Genomic DNA, 18,165 nt, shown 5'->3' on the forward strand with positions numbered 1-18,165 from the left:
ACTTGATGAACGGTCACCGCCACAAACGGGTAGTGTAGCTAAACACACAACAACTGCAGAATGTTAACCCGCACTCCTACACCCGTCAAGTCTTGTCAAACCCCGCGAGTACAGGTCGTGAATGATAACACGTATTTCCAGTCCCATCAAAGCACGGCGCTGTTTGCATATTATAATGTATAATGTTTCTTCAGGATTGGACTAATGGAGCTTCAAAGACAGACTGTCGAAGGTGTCGAACCGCTGTTGTAAATTAGGGGACACGTGTAAATTCTATGTCCTACTGGACAGTACACACCCTGTCGTCTTTAGAAGCTTTTTAAAGGGACATACTCTAGTTTGTAAACACTAAGGCATATTTTTTACCATTAAAGCAGTTTTTGATAACTGAAATAATACTTTATTTAGATTTTATTGTTTAGATTATCCATTTTCGTACATTCGAAGTGTTTTTGGTCATCCTGGTGTTTTTAATATCACAAAATGTATTTCTCATATTTTTAAAAACGCACGTGCTTCTGAGAAGTAACAGTTATGGAGTCGAGTTTTAGTCTTTTTTAGAAAGTATTTCACCATTTCAAAGTCACAGACTCATGTTTCACTCAATTGTAACTTTATCCAAATGTCTTACAGGTCTGTAGATTAACTAAACTTAGTGTGCATTTTCGTGGCATAGCATGCATACTTTGAGTTAGGGGTGGGAATCCATATCGTTTAGTCGTACAGCGCTTACTTAGCCGTGTCATATAAGAGCTGATCTCCATGAACATGAGTTTTACACCTTCCCAACCAGTTCCCCAGTACATTAAAGGACCTGGTATGTACTGCACTGTATAGAGGAAAGTGCAAATAAGAGATCCCGTACTGTTTTTCTTTCCTTTTTCGACTCACGGTCTCTTTGAACTTCAGAATACATTGCGTACAAGTAAATGATAAAATATGGGATCGGATAGCAGAGGACCCGGAACTAGGCCGACCAGTCACACCAGATGGTTGCGGATGTCTTACAAATTTTGAAAATAAAAAGCACATTATTCTACGACGGAACGTGGTAAATGGATATTTCCCCATGATAAAAACAATATGGTTTTGTTTAACGACACCATTAAAGCACATTGATTTATTAATCATCGGCTATTGGATGTCAAACATTTGTAATTTTGACATGTAGTCTTAGAGAGGAAACCCACTACATTTGTTTTCATTAATTTGTTATGTGCACCATCCCACGGACAGGATAGTACATACCACGACCTTTGATATACCAGTCGTGGTGCACTGGCTGGAACGAGAGATAGCACAATGGGCCCACCGACGGGGATCGATCCCAGACCGACCGCGCATCAAGCGAGTGCTTTACAACTGGACTACGTGTCGCCCCTATGATCGAAAGGTCCAGGGCTGGTGCTTATAAAACTTTTGGAGTCCAGACTCAATCTCTAATGACGTCACACGCATACAATTTGTATGGTGTTGTCATGATATTAGTGTCTCAGGCTCTATTAGGGTCTCGAGTCTAGACTCTAGGCCCATATTTATAAAGGCGTTATACACGTTTTAAAAAGATAAAACAATGTTTTAAGAAAAATTTATATTTACAAACCTGTTTTAACTTTAAAACGGTGATACAAAAACACGTTTTTACATCCATATTTACAAAAGCGTTTTAAAGTTAAAATATATTTTAACACCCCCTAAAAACCTGTTTTAGTTAAAACAACGAAAGGGCATGTCTAACTTGACCACGTGTCAGGGCTCAGTCACTACAACATTTTGGGACATCAAACATGGATGTGTTGCGACAACTGCAACATCTTCAACGAGTTCAAGACATCAACTACGACCGTGCAATGCGACGTGAGCGTGTTTTCATAGACAGAGCCGATCCCTATGACAGTTTGTCTGAAGAATGTTTTAGAATGCGATTTCGCCTTACAAAAAATACAGTTCGGAATGTAACTGACATGGTGAGGCAAGATATAGAACAGCCAACACGTTGAAATCATGCTGTCTCATCTGAACTGCAAGTCCTAATAGCATTGCGATTTTATGCAACAGGTGGATTTCAACTCACTATGGCCGACGTTCATGGACTTTCTCAGACGACTGTATGTAATGTCCTCAAACGAGTGACCATTGCCATTGCTAGATTGAGACCACACTATATAGCATTCCCCAATAACGTGGAATTGGACAGTGTTAAAGCAAGGTTTTTAAATATTGCTGGTTTTCCAAACTGTGTAGGAGCTATCGATTGCAGTCATAATCGTATAATTGGACACGGTGATAACGGACAACGATTTATCAACAGAAAAGGCTGGTCTTCTATCAATGTCCAAGCAGTAAGTGACACTAACCATACATTTGTGAACATAGTGGCACACTGGCATGGGTCAGTTCATGACAGTAGAATATTTAACAACAGTTTACTAAAGCAGAAGTTTGGAGATATAGATAGATTATTGATTGGTGGTTCGGGATATCCCTGTTTGCCTTACCTAATGACACTTCTGCTGAATCCAAGAGATGATGCCGACAATAGATACAACCGAGCTCTATGTTCAACAAGAAACTTAGTGGAATGCATGTTTGGGATTTGGAAACGCAGGTTTCCTTGTCTAACATACACTCTCCGCTTCAAGGACATACGTGCATCTCTAGCAGTGATCGTAGCCGCAGCGGTATTGCATAACATTGCTGTCGCTGAAAGGGAACCTAATTTTAATGATGACCTTGATGATCCACAGCCTCCACTTAGGATCAATGGGGTGCAAAATGGTCGTGGCAATGCTGTCGGAAGGGCTATGATTCAGCAATATTTTTCTTAACATTTAAAAGATTTGAACCAGTAAAGCATCATGTACATTTTTTTAAATTTCTGAATAGAAGCATCAACGTTGATTATTATGCAATCAAAGGGTATTGTACATATGAATGAGTTCTTGATGTGTTCACAGAGTAACTGGGCGGTTGGTCTTTAACTATGATTAGAAGTGACGGAACTTGAAGTTGAACACTTTTTCTTCCAGTACTGCTTCTGAAGTTCAAGTATTTCCTTCTTCAATCTTAAATTTTCCATTTTCGCCTCGTGTTCTTTTTTTGTTGTTGCAAATTCCAGTATTTTCATCTCTGGTGTGTGTTTTTCTTGCTTCTGTTTAATTGATTCTTGTTTACTTTCAACCTGTTAAAATAAAAAGAGGATTAAGAATTTTGTGTATTAGTTAAATCATGTTTTAACCTACAAAACTAATTTTGTTTTGTTTAATGACACCACTATAGCATATTTATTTAGTATTTATTAGAAGAATGGGATCCTATATATATGCACATTTTCATTGTTTTCCTATCAATAGAAAAGAAGGTTATAATGTAAACTAAAAAGTAAAGTTTGTTTTATTTAATGATGCCACTAGAGCATATTGATTTCTTTTAATCATTGGCTAATGGACGTCGAACATATGGTCATTCTGACAAAGGTTTTTTTTAGAGGAAATCTGATGCTGCTACATATGCTACTCTTTCCGATAAGCAGCAAGGTTTCTTTTACATGCATTTTCCCACAGAGGACATCACATACCACGGCCTTTGATGAACCAGTTGTGGATATAATGTAAACTAATTTGCTTTCAAATTAAATGGAGACATTTTATTAAATGGTTTATCTACATGTTAGGAAATAAAGTATTCATAGTAGTAAACAGCAAACCTGCTCTTTCTGCAGCGTTGTATTCTGAATGGTGTCATTTGTACTCTGCGTGTTGTCATTTGGAGATGGGCTTTCATTTATAGCATCTGAGGGCTGATCATCTGTTTCCATAGGAGTATTGAGGATTTCAAACTCGGATACATCTCCATCAATAAGCAACGTAGACTGACTGGTATCTGCTACTGGTGTGGCATCATCGTCAAAGGAATTACTTAGCGATACCAGATCATCATGTATTGTTTCGCAAATATCCTTGGAAATGCCTTGTGGAGATGATGGCTTTTCTCCACCACCTGTTTTGTTTATGTCACGTTTGTGTTTAGCATGTTCTTTTTTGGCCTGAAATTTGGCACGGCGCCACCAGTCTCATAGCTGCACTATTGTTTTTCCTGTGTGTCCCGGGTATTGTTCGTGATAATCTTTAAGTACATATTGAAATTAATGTCATTCCGTTTGTCTTCAATTATGCGAGCTGTCTGCTTTATAGACTGCACTAAGAATGCCTTTTCTCCATTCGAAAATTTTTTTGTTCTCTTTTTATCAGACATGACATTAATTATAGAATGTTCAAACCAGTCTATCTCAATAATGTAATAGCTTTGTGATTGTTAAGTGATTTTACAATGATGAATTGAGTAGCGTCTTAACCTATATATACGTTCTGTGCGTGCATTCCATTTCACTGAAATCTGACAGGCTGCATGCAATGCATGCATTTCCCATAATTTTGCTACTACATGTATCTGCAGTGAAAACAAAAATGTATGGTTCATTTCCCCTTATGCTGATAGGATGGAGTTGTGGGAGGTGAAGGGTGAGGGATGTGCAAAACAAAATAATAACTTTAAAACACCGATAAATTGACCGGTACATATTACTATTTAGTTGTTTATGCTAGGAAATCGTGTTTGAACCCATGCAAGGATAAAAAAGATTGAAAATAGCATGCCTACTCACGCCCTATATCTATCAGCTTCAACTATATATCAAATATCCTTCATACGGGTCTGCACTACATGCTTATCTATGACATAAAACATGTTTTAAATTTAAAACGGAGCCTTAAAACAGCGTGGTAAATGAAACAGTGTTTTATATTAAAACAGTTTTTATAATATGGATTTAAAACGTGTTTTAGGTTAGAACATGTTTTACCTAAAACGTGTTTTACCTAAAACGCCTTTATAAATATGGGCCTAACGGTTTTATAAGCACCAGGCCTGGTCTAGCATCAACTTGATAATGTAGGCCGATACTGTAGGCCGATACTGTACGACTGCAGGACGTTTCTTGGATTGCCCTTTTCAAAAGCAGAAACATATTTCATATTAGTCTTGTACCCTTACACACCCACATTTCCAGACAAAATCCAAGAACCACTGTCAGAAAAAAGACAAAGGAAAAAACAAAGGCAAAAATATTTGGTTGCTCCAATGGTAAGTTGGAAAATTTCCTTTGTAAAGATTTTGATAATTGTTTTTCTTCCGGACTAGTTAGCACTAGCATCCCACTCCACTCCAAAATGTCACTTACATTAACACTTTCTGTCGTCCACGGTCCCAGGCCATGGGCTACAGAATCAATGCGATTACGACTTTTCCACACAAAATTGAATTCTTTGATGGTTGCGGATGTCGTTATGTGGGTTATTTAACACTGCACCGATAATGTGTCATCAAACACACGGTGGCCGCAAAACAAATAGTAAACCAGCGACTTTCATCCGCGACTCTATTACCAAAACTGTAAGCATGTTAAATGCGTACAACGTATTTAGACATGATGAACACGTGCTTTTAAAGACACAGTCTCGCAATTTATAACAGCATATACATCGTGCGACGTTTTTAAAGATGGACCCTTACATTTAAAGCCTTAGTATCGAAATTTATAACAGCAGTTACTTCGTGAAACGTATTTAAAGATAGGGGTGACTATTGCGGTCAGTTTTACTATTGCAATAGTATTGCGATAGTTAAAATACTCTTGTAATAGTATTGTAATAGTGATAGTACTATTGCAATAGTATTGCAATAATATTGTGCTTTGTTAAATCACTTGATAACAATATGAATAGATATTTCGCAAAACTATTTACCTCAGTCTTACAGTATGTATGTGTGTGTGTGTGTGTGTGTGTGAGTGTGTGTGTGTGTGTGTGTGTGTGAGTGTGTGTGTGTGTGTGTGTGTGTGTGTGTGTGTATGTATGTATGTATTGGTGTATATATTGATGTATGTACTGATGTATGGATATCTATATATTACATCTTTGTCGGGTTTAACTATTATATACATGGATATTAACTCACTGGCACAGGGGATAGTTAAATCATTTCCGACCTCATATGTATGTATGTATGTATGTATGTATGTATGTATGTACATGATTGTGTGTATGCATGCATGCATGTGTGTGTTTGTGTGAGTGTGCGTGCTTAAGTACGTATGTTTGTGTTTGTATGTTGTCTGTGTTTGTACTTAGTTATTTGTAATACTGTCACTAGGTAGTGAAATCATGCATTGGCCGTTGGCCATATTTCACTATTCATACTATCGAAACTATCGTTAGTCGAGCAAACAATTGCGATAGTTATTGATAGTTGAATTAACCATCCATGCATTGCTATCGAGGCACAAACTATCGCAACATATCGATAGTATGATGTATTGTTATAGTATTATTTAAAGATGGACTCCTTCTTTTAAAGCCGTACTCACACATTTACTTCGTGCAACGTATTTAAAGATGGAATCCTGATTTTAAAGTAATACTCTCGCCCGTTATAGTAGCATTTATTTCTCTAAAACACAAGCACAGCCGCAGTTTAATAAATGTGTGTATTACCGTTATCAAACGGTATTCATATAAACAATATATATATATATATATATATATATATATATATATATATATATACATAATGTTTGTAATATTAACAGTGGAATAGCAGCCGCTTCTGGGTGTGAAAATAATAAATTATTATTTGATCTAAATTACCGGTATGGCCAAAGGTAACCGAAAAATGACGTGCAATAGTAAGGAAATTAATGTGAATTACCTGTTATATAAACAATTAAATAAAAAAATATACTCGAGATTGCAGCTTTAAGTGGATTATAGAGAAAGAAAGCTATTTAATTTTAAACCATCTCATTGCATGTAACATTCTTGACTTTTTTCTCTGGCATTTCCAATAACCAAGTGGAAAATCCTACATGAGCACAATTGATCACCATTTGTAGCTATGCACATTTTAACATCTGATAGCAATGTATAGATATTTAAAATTTTCGCGTTATGGCCCTATTGTACGCCTATTTTTCGTTTTAATGACCTAATATAACAAGTTTTATCACTTGTTAACTGTAAACGTTTTGGTTAATTAAAAAATGTGAGTTATGAGACAAAAATGGTTTAGACATTAATAAATTGCATTTACAAAAGGTTGGACTGCTTTTAATTCTATCATTAAAACAAACCGACCTTCTGTTGCTGACTACAGACTGTAGCAGTGTTATAAAAAGTATCACTATATTTCACCTTTAAGGCTTTAAAGATACGAGTCTATCGTTAAATACGTTGCGAGTACGGCTTTAAAGGGACATTCCTGAGTTTCCTGCACTTTTTAAGATGTTATCGACTAACAAAGATATTTTAACGATTGTAATGACATATTAAATATATTTTTCTGCATAAAATATCAGTGGCTGTATATTAAACGCATTTCTGATCGTTCTAATATTTGTACTAGGTTAAATTTCATTTTATTTCCAATTTTTTTTTTTTTTCGTACGTACGAAATTATTTGAAGACAAAATTCGGTTTGGGCTTCTTACAAATATTAAGACGACCAGAAACACATTGAATATACAGACACTGATATGCTAAACCAGAAAATGTATTTAATATGTAAGTATAATCGTAGAAATATTTTATTAGTCGGAAACATCTTACAATGCAGGAAACTCGGGAATGTCCCTTTAAAAGCAGGACTCCATCTTTAAATACGTAAGTAAATGCTGCTATAAACTGAGATACTAAGGCTTTAAATGTAAGAGTCCATCTCTAAATGCATTGTGCATGTTTTACAGTTAATAATATTTTTTATTTATCTATCTATCCATATATTCCATCTAGGAATTGTGAGTGTTTTTTATTTTTTTAAAGACTATTGTAAATACAATTAATGTTTTGTTCCTACCCCTATTTGGTGTATTTATTTGCTTGCAGTGTTCTCCCAAGACTGTGATTTGCGGTGTATTTATTTGCCAGTAGTGTTCTCTCAAGACTGTGATTTGCGGTGTATTTATTTGCTTACAGTGTTCCCCCAAGACTGTGATTTGCGGTGTATTTATTTGCTTGCAGTGTTCCCCCAAGACTGTGATTTGCGGTGTATTTATTTGCTTGCAGTGTTCTCCCAAGACTGTGATTTGCGGTGTATCTATTTGCTTGCAGTGTTCTCCCAAGACTGTGATTTGCGTTGTATTTATTTGCTTACAGTGTTCTATTTATTTGCTTGCAGTGTTCTCCCAAGACTGTGATTTGCGGTATATTTATTTACTTACAGTGATCTCCCAAGACTGTGATTTGCGGTGTATTTATTTGCTTGCAATGATCTCCCAAGACTGTGATTTTCGGTGTATTTATTTGCTTGCAGTGTTCTCCCAAGACTGTGATTTGCGTTGTATCTATTTGCTTGCAGTGTTCTCCCAAGACTGTGATTTGCGGTGTATTTATTTGCCAGCAGTGTTCTCTCAAGACTGTGATTTGCGGTGTATTTATTTGCTTGCAGTGTTCCCCCAAGACTGTGATTTGCGGTGTATTTATTTGCTTGCAGTGTTCCCCCAAGACTGTGATTTGCGGTGTATTTATTTGCTTGCAGTGTTCTCCCAAGACTGTGATTTGCGGTGTATTTATTTGCTTGCAGTGTTCTCCCAAGACTGTGATTTGCGGTGTATTTATTTGCTTGCAATGATCTCCCAAGACTGTGATTTTCGGTGTATTTATTTGCTTGCAGTGTTCTCCCAAGACTGTGATTTGCGTTGTATCTATTTGCTTGCAGTGTTCTCCCAAGACTGTGATTTGCGTTGTATTTATTTGCTTACAGTGTTCTCCCAAGACTGTGATTTGCGTTGTATTTATTTGCTTGCAGTGTTCTCCCAAGACTGTGATTTGCGTTGTATCTATTTGCTTGCAGTGTTCTCCCAAGACTGTGATTTGCGTTGTATTTATTTGCTTACAGTGTTCTATTTATTTGCTTGCAGTGTTCTCCCAAGACTGTGATTTGCGGTGTATTTATTTACTTACAGTGATCTCCCAAGACTGTGATTTGCGGTGTATTTATTTGCTTGCAATGATCTCCCAAGACTGTGATTTTCGGTGTATTTATTTGCTTGCAGTGTTCTCCCAAGACTGTGATTTGCGTTGTATCTATTTGCTTGCAGTGTTCTCCCAAGACTGTGATTTGCGTTGTATCTATTTGCTTGCAGTGTTCTCCCAAGACTGTGATTTGCGTTGTATTTATTTGCTTGCAGTGTTCTATTTATTTGCTTGCAGTGTTCTCCCAAGACTGTGATTTGCGGTGTATTTATTTGCTTGCAGTGTTCTCCCAAGACTGTGATTTGCAGTGTATTTATTTGCTTGCAGTGTTCTCCCAAGACTGTGATTTGCGGGTGTATTTATTTGCTTGCAGTGTTCTCCCAAGACTGTGATTTGCGGTGTATTTATTTGCTTGCAGTGTTCTCCCAAGACTGTGATTTGCAGTGTTTTGTGCCAATGGTGTCCGTATTCCAATCACTAAGAAACAACCTGACTACAGGAGACATCGTGCTGTCTAGATTAAGGACACTGTGTCCGTGAGTACTGGAACTTAAATATGGGCTGTTTGCTCTTCTTTACTTTCCTCCTTTCGTTCTGATCTACATGTTTACTTTTCTTCCTCTTTCTGTCTATCATTTTTTTCGCTTCCGTCATCTTGACTTATTAGATAGGCGTATGCCATGTCAGAATTACCAAACGTTTAAAATCCAATAGCCGATGATTAATAAAACAATGAGCTCTAGTTGTGTCGTTAAACAAAACAAAGTTTAACTTCATGTCTGGTTTTCTCTATTAACAGAGCTGTTGGAGCTTAGGGTTGGGCGAGACTGGGGGAAATATAGTCTCAGCATAAGAACAATATGCTGTGTTTCCCGAATTCTTTTAAGAGATGTTTTATCATGTAGTTAGTGTACTCTGTAATTATTCAGCTTACTTTACTTTGAATATTTAAATTATTTATAATATTTTCTTTTTCTTCAGGAGATACCGGAATTACAGACAGTGTATTGAGCTGACAATCGACCTCTGTGACTCAAACATCGTGCGAACACACCGGTTTCTCACGGACACCTTTCAATACGTGTGTGATGAGGCTGGGCGAGGTAAGGCACTGTGGTTCAAATCTCAATCAAGGCTGGTTCACACACTTTCATTCATACGGGGGCGGGGGAGAGAGAGAGAGAGAGAGAGAGAGAGAGAGAGAGAGAGAGAGAGAGAGAGAGAGAGAGAGAGAGAGAGAGAGAGAGAGAGAGAGAGAGAGGGGAGAGAGAGCGAGAGAGAGAGAGAGAGAAAGAGAGAGAGAGAGAGAGTGTGTGTGTGTGTGTGTGTGTATGTGTGTGTGTGTGTGTGTGTGTGTGTGTGTGTGTGTGTGTATGTAGCCCAATGGTAAAGCGCTAGCCTGATGCGCATTCAATCTAAGATCGATCCCCACTGGGTTATTTCTCGTTCCATCCAGTGCACCACGACTGGTATATCAAAAACCGTGGTATTTGCTATTCTGTCTGTGGGATGGTTCATATAAAAGATCCCTTGCCACTAATGGATAAATGTATCGGCTTTCCTCTCTCAGGCTATATGTCAAAATTACCAAATGTTTGAAATACAATAGCCGATGATTAATAAATCAATGTGCTCTAGTGGTGCAAACTGTAACGGATTTTTTAAATTATTCATTTCTCATTATTCTCACAGAAACAATTTTCCAACTGGAAAGGAGGGAAGGAATGAAATGAAGGTAGAAATGGTGATCGAGGGAAAGTACGTTGTAAAATCTTACCATCTACTTCGCCGTGTGTAGTGGGGCGAGGTGTAACCCAGTGATACAGAGCTCACTTGATACGCGGTCGGTCTGGGATCGATCCCCGTTGCTGGGCTCATTGGGCTATTTCTCGTTCTAGAAAGTGCACCACGACTGGTATATCAAAGGCCGTGCTATGTGCTATCCTGTCTGTGGGATGGTGCATATAAAAGATCCCTTGCTGCTAACAGAAAAGAGTAGCTCATGAAGTGGCGACAGCGGGTTTCCTCTGTCAGTATCAGTGTGGTCCTTCACCATATGTCTGACGTCATATAACCGTAATTAAATGTGTTGAGTGCGTCGTTAAATAAATATTTCCTTCACATTCAGTGTTATTATGTGTCCTGATGGCCTTTTATTTCTCCAACATGCCTGTAAGAACCGAAGGGTTTGGTGGGTGCTTTACATTGTTTCGTCCTACTCTGTACAAAGATACAAATGTGGCTTGTGCTCTCCACGTGGAGTATATATAGTTCCTATGAGCCTGCCAGTCAAAACACCGTTGGCCAGATTGTGGATCCGTCGTAAATGTCATATTAATTCATGCCATACAAGAATTGAATTGAATTGAATTGAATTGTATATATGTATGTATGTATGTATGTATGTATGTATGTATGTATGTGTGTATGTGTATGTGTGTGTGTGCGTACGTGCGTCCATGAGTGTATGTGTGAGAGAGAAAGAGAGAGAGAGAGAGAGAGAGAGAGAGAGAGAGAGAGAGAGAGAGAGAGAGAGAGAGGGGGGGGGGGGGGGTAGAGAAAGAGATAACATGTATCATTAACGATCACCTGTATTACAGCTTCGTAATAAGTAATAAAATATTTTATGTGGCGATTATTTAATAGAAAAATGGCGCATCGAGGAAATAGCAAACTGAGTATTTTTGGAATCAAAATAATAAATATACAAATGTATACAATATTCTACCCCAAAATGCCTTATAACGATTATTATCTAAAGGCTATTTTCAGAGTTGTGTTTTAAACTATACTTAGATATTTAAAAACAAATCAAGACTGCAGCTTTAATGCATTTGAAATGCTAATTCTGGGCACGAATTTGCATTGGCGAACTTCAGCTCTACGGACGGACACTTGGCGTTGAACAGGTAAGTAAGATTTGCCTTCAAACAAATTGCATTTTATATGTTGATTTAATTTTTCTTTTGAATAGATATCGACACGTATAACGCATGCTGGGGCCGATATGAAACCATTGACGCCTTACGAACATGTGGATCTGACGCCATTGTTCATTTGTCTGTACGAGGCCAAAGATGCAGGTCTGTGTTGTCCATTCTTTCATTGTAAAAACCGTTCTAAACACTAAGCCGCTATTGCAAAATATATCAGTACTTCTTTTTTGCGTGCGATACACATAATCAACCACTTAATATATAATATATACTCAGTGGCAGGACAGGAAATGTGTTATTTAACGACGCACTCAGCACATTTTATTTACGGTTACATGGCGTCGGACATATGGTTAAGGACCACTGAGAGAGGAAATCCGCTGTCGCCACTTCATGGGCTACTCTTTTCGATTAGCAACAAGGGATCTTTTATATGCACCATCCCACAGATAGGATAGCACATACCACAGCCTTTGATATACCAGTCGTAGTGCACTGGCTGGAACGAGAAATACCCCAATGGGCCCACCGACGGGGATCGATCCTAGACCGACGGTGCATCAAGTGAGCGTTTTACCACTAGGCTACGTCCCTCTCCTATTACTCAGTGGCGTGCTGCCGTAGGGTATTGGTGTCTCTAAAATACTCGAGATTGCAGCTTTAATGACAAACCGGCCTCGGTGGCGCCGTGGTTAGCCATCGGTCTACAGGCTGGTAGGTACTGGGTTCGGATAACAGTCAAGGCATGGGGTTTTTAATCCAGATACCGACGAGTGAGTGCTCCGCAAGGCTCAATGGCTAGGTGTAAACCACTTGCACCGACCAATGATCCATAACTGGTTCAACAAAGGCCATGGTTTGTGCTATCCTGCCTGTGGGAAGCGCAAATAAAAGATCCCTTGCTGCCTGTCGTAAAAGAGTAGCCTATGTGGCGACAGGGGGTTTCCTCTCCTATTACTCAGTGGCGTGCTGCCGTAGGGTATTGGTGTCTCTAAAATACTCGAGATTGCAGCTTTAATGACAAACCGGCCTCGGTGGCGCCGTGGTTAGCCATTGGTCTACAGGCTGGTAGGTACTGGGTTCGGATAACAGTCGAGGCATGGGGTTTTTAATCCAGATACCGACGAGTGAGTGCTCCGCAAGGCTCAATGGCTAGGTGTAAACCACTTGCACCGACCAATGATCCATAACTGGTTCAACAAAGGCCATGGTTTGTGCTATCCTGCCTGTGGGAAGCGCAAATAAAAGATCCCTTGCTGCCTGTCGTAAAAGAGTAGCCTATGTGGCGACAGGGGGTTTCCTCTCCTATTACTCAGTGGCGTGCTGCCGTAGGGTATTGGTGTCTCTAAAATACTCGAGATTGCAGCTTTAATGACAAACCGGCCTCGGTGGCGCCGTGGTTAGCCATCGGTCTACAGGCTGGTAGGTACTGGGTTCGGATAACAGTCGAGGCATGGGGTTTTTAATCCAGATACCGACGAGTGAGTGCTCCGCAAGGCTCAATGGCTAGGTGTAAACCACTTGCACCGACCAATGATCCATAACTGGTTCAACAAAGGCCATGGTTTGTGCTATCCTGCCTGTGGGAAGCGCAAATAAAAGATCCCTTGCTGCCTGTCGTAAAAGAGTAGCCTATGTGGCGACAGGGGGTTTCCTCTCCTATTACTCAGTGGCGTGCTGCCGTAGGGTATTGGTGTCTCTAAAATACTCGAGATTGCAGCTTTAAGACAAACCGGCCTCGGTGGTGCCGTGGTTAGCCATCGGTCTACAGGCTGGTAGGTACTGGGTTCGGATAACAGTCGAGGCATGGGGTTTTTAATCCAGATACCGACGAGTGAGTGCTCCGCAAGGCTCAATGGCTAGGTGTAAACCACTTGCACCGACCAATGATCCATAACTGGTTCAACAAAGGCCATGGTTTGTGCTATCCTGCCTGTGGGAAGCGCAAATAAAAGATCCCTTGCTGCCTGTCGTAAAAGAGTAGCCTATGTGGCGACAGGGGGTTTCCTCTCAAAATCTGTGTAGTCCTTAACCATATGTCTGACGCCATATAACCGTAAATAAAATGTGTTGAGTGCATCGTTAAATAAAACATTTCTTTCTTTCTTTCTTTAATGACAACGTTTTTGAAGTTGAGTGCTTCTTTTAATGTTTCCAGATTCTTTGAAGATTTTGAAAGCTGTACATTTTACCGTATTGGCCAGCTGTGTGGCGAAGAACCAGCTGTTTTGATGGCCAACTTTCTCAACAGATCTAACACACAAAACAAGGTGGATTTTCAGTGTATCAGACCACCTCCATACACAGGTAATTGTATGTGTACATGCGTGTGCGTGTGCGTGTGTGCATATATATATGTGTCTGTGTGTGCATCGTTATGTGTATGTTGATAGACTGAAACATATTTTATTGAATATAAGATACAAGATGACTGGGCACAAGTTATTCAATTTACGAGGCCCTCGCCTAGTGAAATGTGGGGTGGGGGATTTGTGTTTCGGCTTGAGTGTTTGTGTGTGTGTGTGGGGGGGTAGTTGTGTATTTGTGGTGTCTGTGTTTGGGTGTGTGTGTGGGGGGGGGGGGTGGGGGTGGTTATGTATGTGTGTGTGTGTGTGTGTGTGTGTGTGTGTGTGTGTGTGTGTGTGTTTTAGGCATACACCATTTTCGGCTGCCCCGTGACCATTCTTGGATTATCAAAGACTGAGGGTGAATTTATAATTTTTTGGACATTTAGAAAGAATTAGGCTCTGTGTACCTCTCGAAAGTTTCGATAAACTCTGGCAGAGGGCAAAAATCCATAATGTTTGTTGGAGTCTATTAAAAGTAGGAAATAACCACAAACTCACTCAATGTGAATTAGAATAAAGAATAAAGTGTTTAGTGGGGGTTAGTTTAGCAATTTCAGGTAATATTGATTTTCATATCCAAGATGGCGGTTGTTCACCATATTAAAAGTCAAATACTGCAGACGTGAAATGTTTGGGATCGAGTAATAAATGAAGTGTTTGTTTCCATTAAACGGAAGATACACAATCGTTTCTTTGGGACATTTTTGCAATTTGAAGTCATTTTGACCCTGAAATCTAACATGGAACGCATGACATGGCATCTGTAATGAAACACAGTATAGGTAGTACTAAATCAAATAACTTCCGGTTGGGTCAAAGACCGAACTTTTGATAGCGAAGTTAACTCCACAAATCCTGTGATTGGTGATAAATTAGTTCTCATCTGAGAAAAACATGTATGTAATTTGATTCCATCTAGTATCACTGTGTTAAGTAGCTTTGTGCTTGAAACATGGGGTACCTGAAAAAGAAAAACCTACTCAAATTTTGTGCGGAACTTGGGTAGTCATAGACTCTACCCTGAAATGAGCAGCTTGACCCCCAATTTTTTTTCTAATTCACTTTAAGGGTGAGGTGTGGTAGTATTTATATCCGTGGCGTTTATACGCTGCAGGTATGATTTTTAGCCACATATGTTACTATTGTCGTCTATGGGATTTGATTTGGTAGTATACACCCCATAGAGCCATTTCATATAAGTGTCTCCTTTTTGTCCCGTCCGGAACACTATGTTTGTTGCAAATAATTCTAAAAATAAAACGATAATTTAAACTAGTAATTATTCCTATGCCAAGTGATATATATAGGCCTATACAGCTTTTGATCTGTACAATTTTGAGAGATTTTAAAATTATTTGCAATAAACAGTGTGCTCCTGACGGAACCAAAAAGGATACCCTTATATTAATTGACCCTTTAGCGCAATAATTATCAAATTTTTTGTTTTGTTTTTTGTTCGTTGGAACTGTTTTTGTTCATAGACATGTTTAATACAATAAAATAGTAATCAATGATGTCGGGTGTTTTATTTTATTTTATTTTTTGTTTGTTTGTTTGTTTGTTGTTATTTTCTTCTTTTTGGGGGGATTATGGGATGATTTTTTTATTTTATTTATTTATTTTTATTTATTTATTGGGGGGGGGGGGAGGTTGGGGAAAGAGGTACGGATGGGACTGGTGTTATTGTTATTGTCATTTATTATTATTATTATTATTATTATTATTATTACCGGGTGTTATTTATTTATTTATTTATTTATTTATTGTTACTACAAACATACATCATTTTCTTCTTCAGGAGACACGATAACTCAAAAGCTGCAGATACGATGTTATGACTGCCACAACGCTATTGGATCGGCTAGTGTCCACTGTCCCTTGAGTGGAAACATTTCCGACTGGTGGGCCGCTAAAACGCAGTGCAGTGGACGATGTTTTGCGAGGTCACCCGGCTGGGTCAGGGAAGGTATGCTCGGACAGTCGGTCAATTTATGTGTGTATATTTCGGGGCGGGATTCAGCTGAGTTGCTCGCTCAAGGTGCTTGTGTCGCAGGATCGAACCACCTCGGTGTATCCATTCAAACGACTTGTTTTTTTCTCGTTCCAACCAGTGCACCACAATTGGTCAAAGGCTGCGGTATGTGCTTTCCTGTCTGTGGGAAAGTGCATATAAAAGATCCCTTGCTGCATTAGACAAAAATGTTGTGGGTTTCCTCTGATGACTACTTATCAGAATTTACATCAATAGCCAATGGTTAATTAATCAATGTGCTCTAGTGGTGTCATTAAATAAAACAAACTTTTGTCTGTATTTATTTATGTATTTATTGTGCATTTTGTTATTTTGAGAAGGGGTTAATCTTCACTTATGTGAGTTAAAAAAGCATAAGATAATTACAAATCGGATGTAAAAAATATCTATAATAATGTTAACTCAGAAATGTATTCGAATCTTAAGTGTAGTGCAGTATATTATGTTTTTTTATTGTTATAATATTGGGATGTTGAGTTAAACTGGACAGTTCAGTTGGGAGCGGTACGTATTTCAGTGGTAGAATGGTTCGAAATTATCAAAACGATGTGGTACGTATCATCCTGCCTGGCAAAGTACATGCAAAATATTCAGCTAATAGGAATATATTATGACTGGTCTATGCGGAGGTAATGCATTTCTTCTTTTAATTAAATATCATATAGGCCATTAAGTTATTAAACTCGTTATTAAACAGACATTCCGTTTTCGTTTTCAGTTGTTTATCGTGGGTGCACGACCGGTTTTTGGTTGCCAAATCCTCTGCCTCGTTCTGGATGCTGGGCGTTGAATGGCAACAGCAGAGACATCTGGTGTCTGTGCGAGACGGATCTCTGTAACACCATGGACATGAGAGACATCGTGGAGGACACACGAATCTGACGTCACTAGCAGAAGCGTACGAGACGGGTGGGGGGGGGGGGCAATTCCCCCCCCCCCCCCCCCCAAGTGCTGGAGCACATCTTCAAATTCGAGCAAAAATTATGGAGATATTCGGACAAAATGTGCTAAACTGGGGCCTTTTAGTTGTAATTAACGTAAAAATGTGTAGTAAATCGTTTGCAGCCATATATAGCTGTTTGGCAGTAGTGCCAATAGGAATAAAACGTTGTTGTTATCCAAATTCGGGCAATTTTGTTTAATTCCAGCAAAAACCAGCCTTCTCCCCCTCCCCTACTAAAATAGGAGCCCGTACGCCTATGGTCTCTAGGACGTGCATGTCTCGTAAACGTCTGAACAAACAGAATTGCTTATGCTAGTTCAGACTGTCAACTATCACGATGAAGTTGGTCAACTCGACGGTTGCGTTGTAATTCCCCCCAAGTTCCGACTTACGACGGATGCGCTCAGATTGACAACTAATTGGTCGTGGAAGTCGTATACGACGAAGAAAGTCGTGAGAGCAGAAAGTTGGCCAACTTTGTGCTGACAATTGGTAGTTTGAGACTAACATTAGGCTCCTTGTAAAGTGTTGTTAAGTTACACATCTAATAATAGATTAACGCCCAAGTTAATAAATTGTGTATTTTTCCATTTATTGCATGTTGTTGTATTTATATACTCTATCAGTGGCCATATTATTATTATTATATGCGGGGGAAATGCATATAATAGATCCCTTGCTCCTCTTGGGGAAATGTAGCCAGTTTCCTCTGATAGACAGAATTATCGAATGTTTGAAATTTGCTTTAGTTGAGTTGTTCAAAACAAACAAACTTTAGTTGTTGTTGTTGTTTTGATTTCTTTTTTGTTTGTAATTCTCATAAAAAGAGGGACCATTTTAGAAACAGGGAAATTACGAGAAGAAATAAACAGTTGTAATC

The 18,165-nt window shown here is 38.9% G+C and overlaps 2 protein-coding genes across 2 annotated transcripts; both read left to right on the forward strand.

Annotated features, from left to right (window-relative positions):
* Positions 1-2,075: 2,075 nt before the first annotated feature.
* Positions 2,076-2,828, forward strand: LOC121383595 (putative nuclease HARBI1). Its single transcript, XM_041513685.1, has one exon. It carries the CDS (start codon positions 2,076-2,078, stop codon positions 2,826-2,828), a length of 753 nt encoding a protein of 250 aa, XP_041369619.1.
* Positions 2,829-9,449: 6,621 nt separating this feature from the next.
* On the forward strand, positions 9,450-17,230 carry LOC121382923. Its single transcript, XM_041512602.1, has 6 exons — positions 9,450-9,562; positions 10,008-10,129; positions 12,001-12,109; positions 14,121-14,269; positions 16,109-16,276; positions 17,061-17,230. The coding sequence occupies exons 1-6, from the start codon at positions 9,483-9,485 to the stop codon at positions 17,222-17,224; spliced, it is 792 nt and encodes a 263-aa protein (XP_041368536.1). The 5' UTR covers positions 9,450-9,482; the 3' UTR covers positions 17,225-17,230.
* Positions 17,231-18,165: the final 935 nt, after the last annotated feature.

Source organism: Gigantopelta aegis, chromosome 10 (genome assembly GCF_016097555.1).
Source record: "Gigantopelta aegis isolate Gae_Host chromosome 10, Gae_host_genome, whole genome shotgun sequence".
In the NCBI taxonomy this organism is placed as follows: Eukaryota; Metazoa; Mollusca; class Gastropoda; order Neomphalida; family Peltospiridae; genus Gigantopelta; species Gigantopelta aegis.

Bases quoted from the DNA above. Each gene is read 5' to 3' on its own strand.
- LOC121383595 (XM_041513685.1), top strand. From the start codon at position 2,076: ATGGCCGACGTTCATGGACTTTCTCAGACGACTGTATGTAATGTCCTC.
- LOC121382923 (XM_041512602.1), top strand. From the start codon at position 9,483: ATGGTGTCCGTATTCCAATCACTAAGAAACAACCTGACTACAGGAGAC. The intron at 12,110-14,120 runs GTCTGTGTTGTC...TAATGTTTCCAG, and splicing joins GTACGAGGCCAAAGATGCAG to ATTCTTTGAAGATTTTGAAA. The intron at 14,270-16,108 runs GTAATTGTATGT...TTTCTTCTTCAG, and splicing joins CAGACCACCTCCATACACAG to GAGACACGATAACTCAAAAG.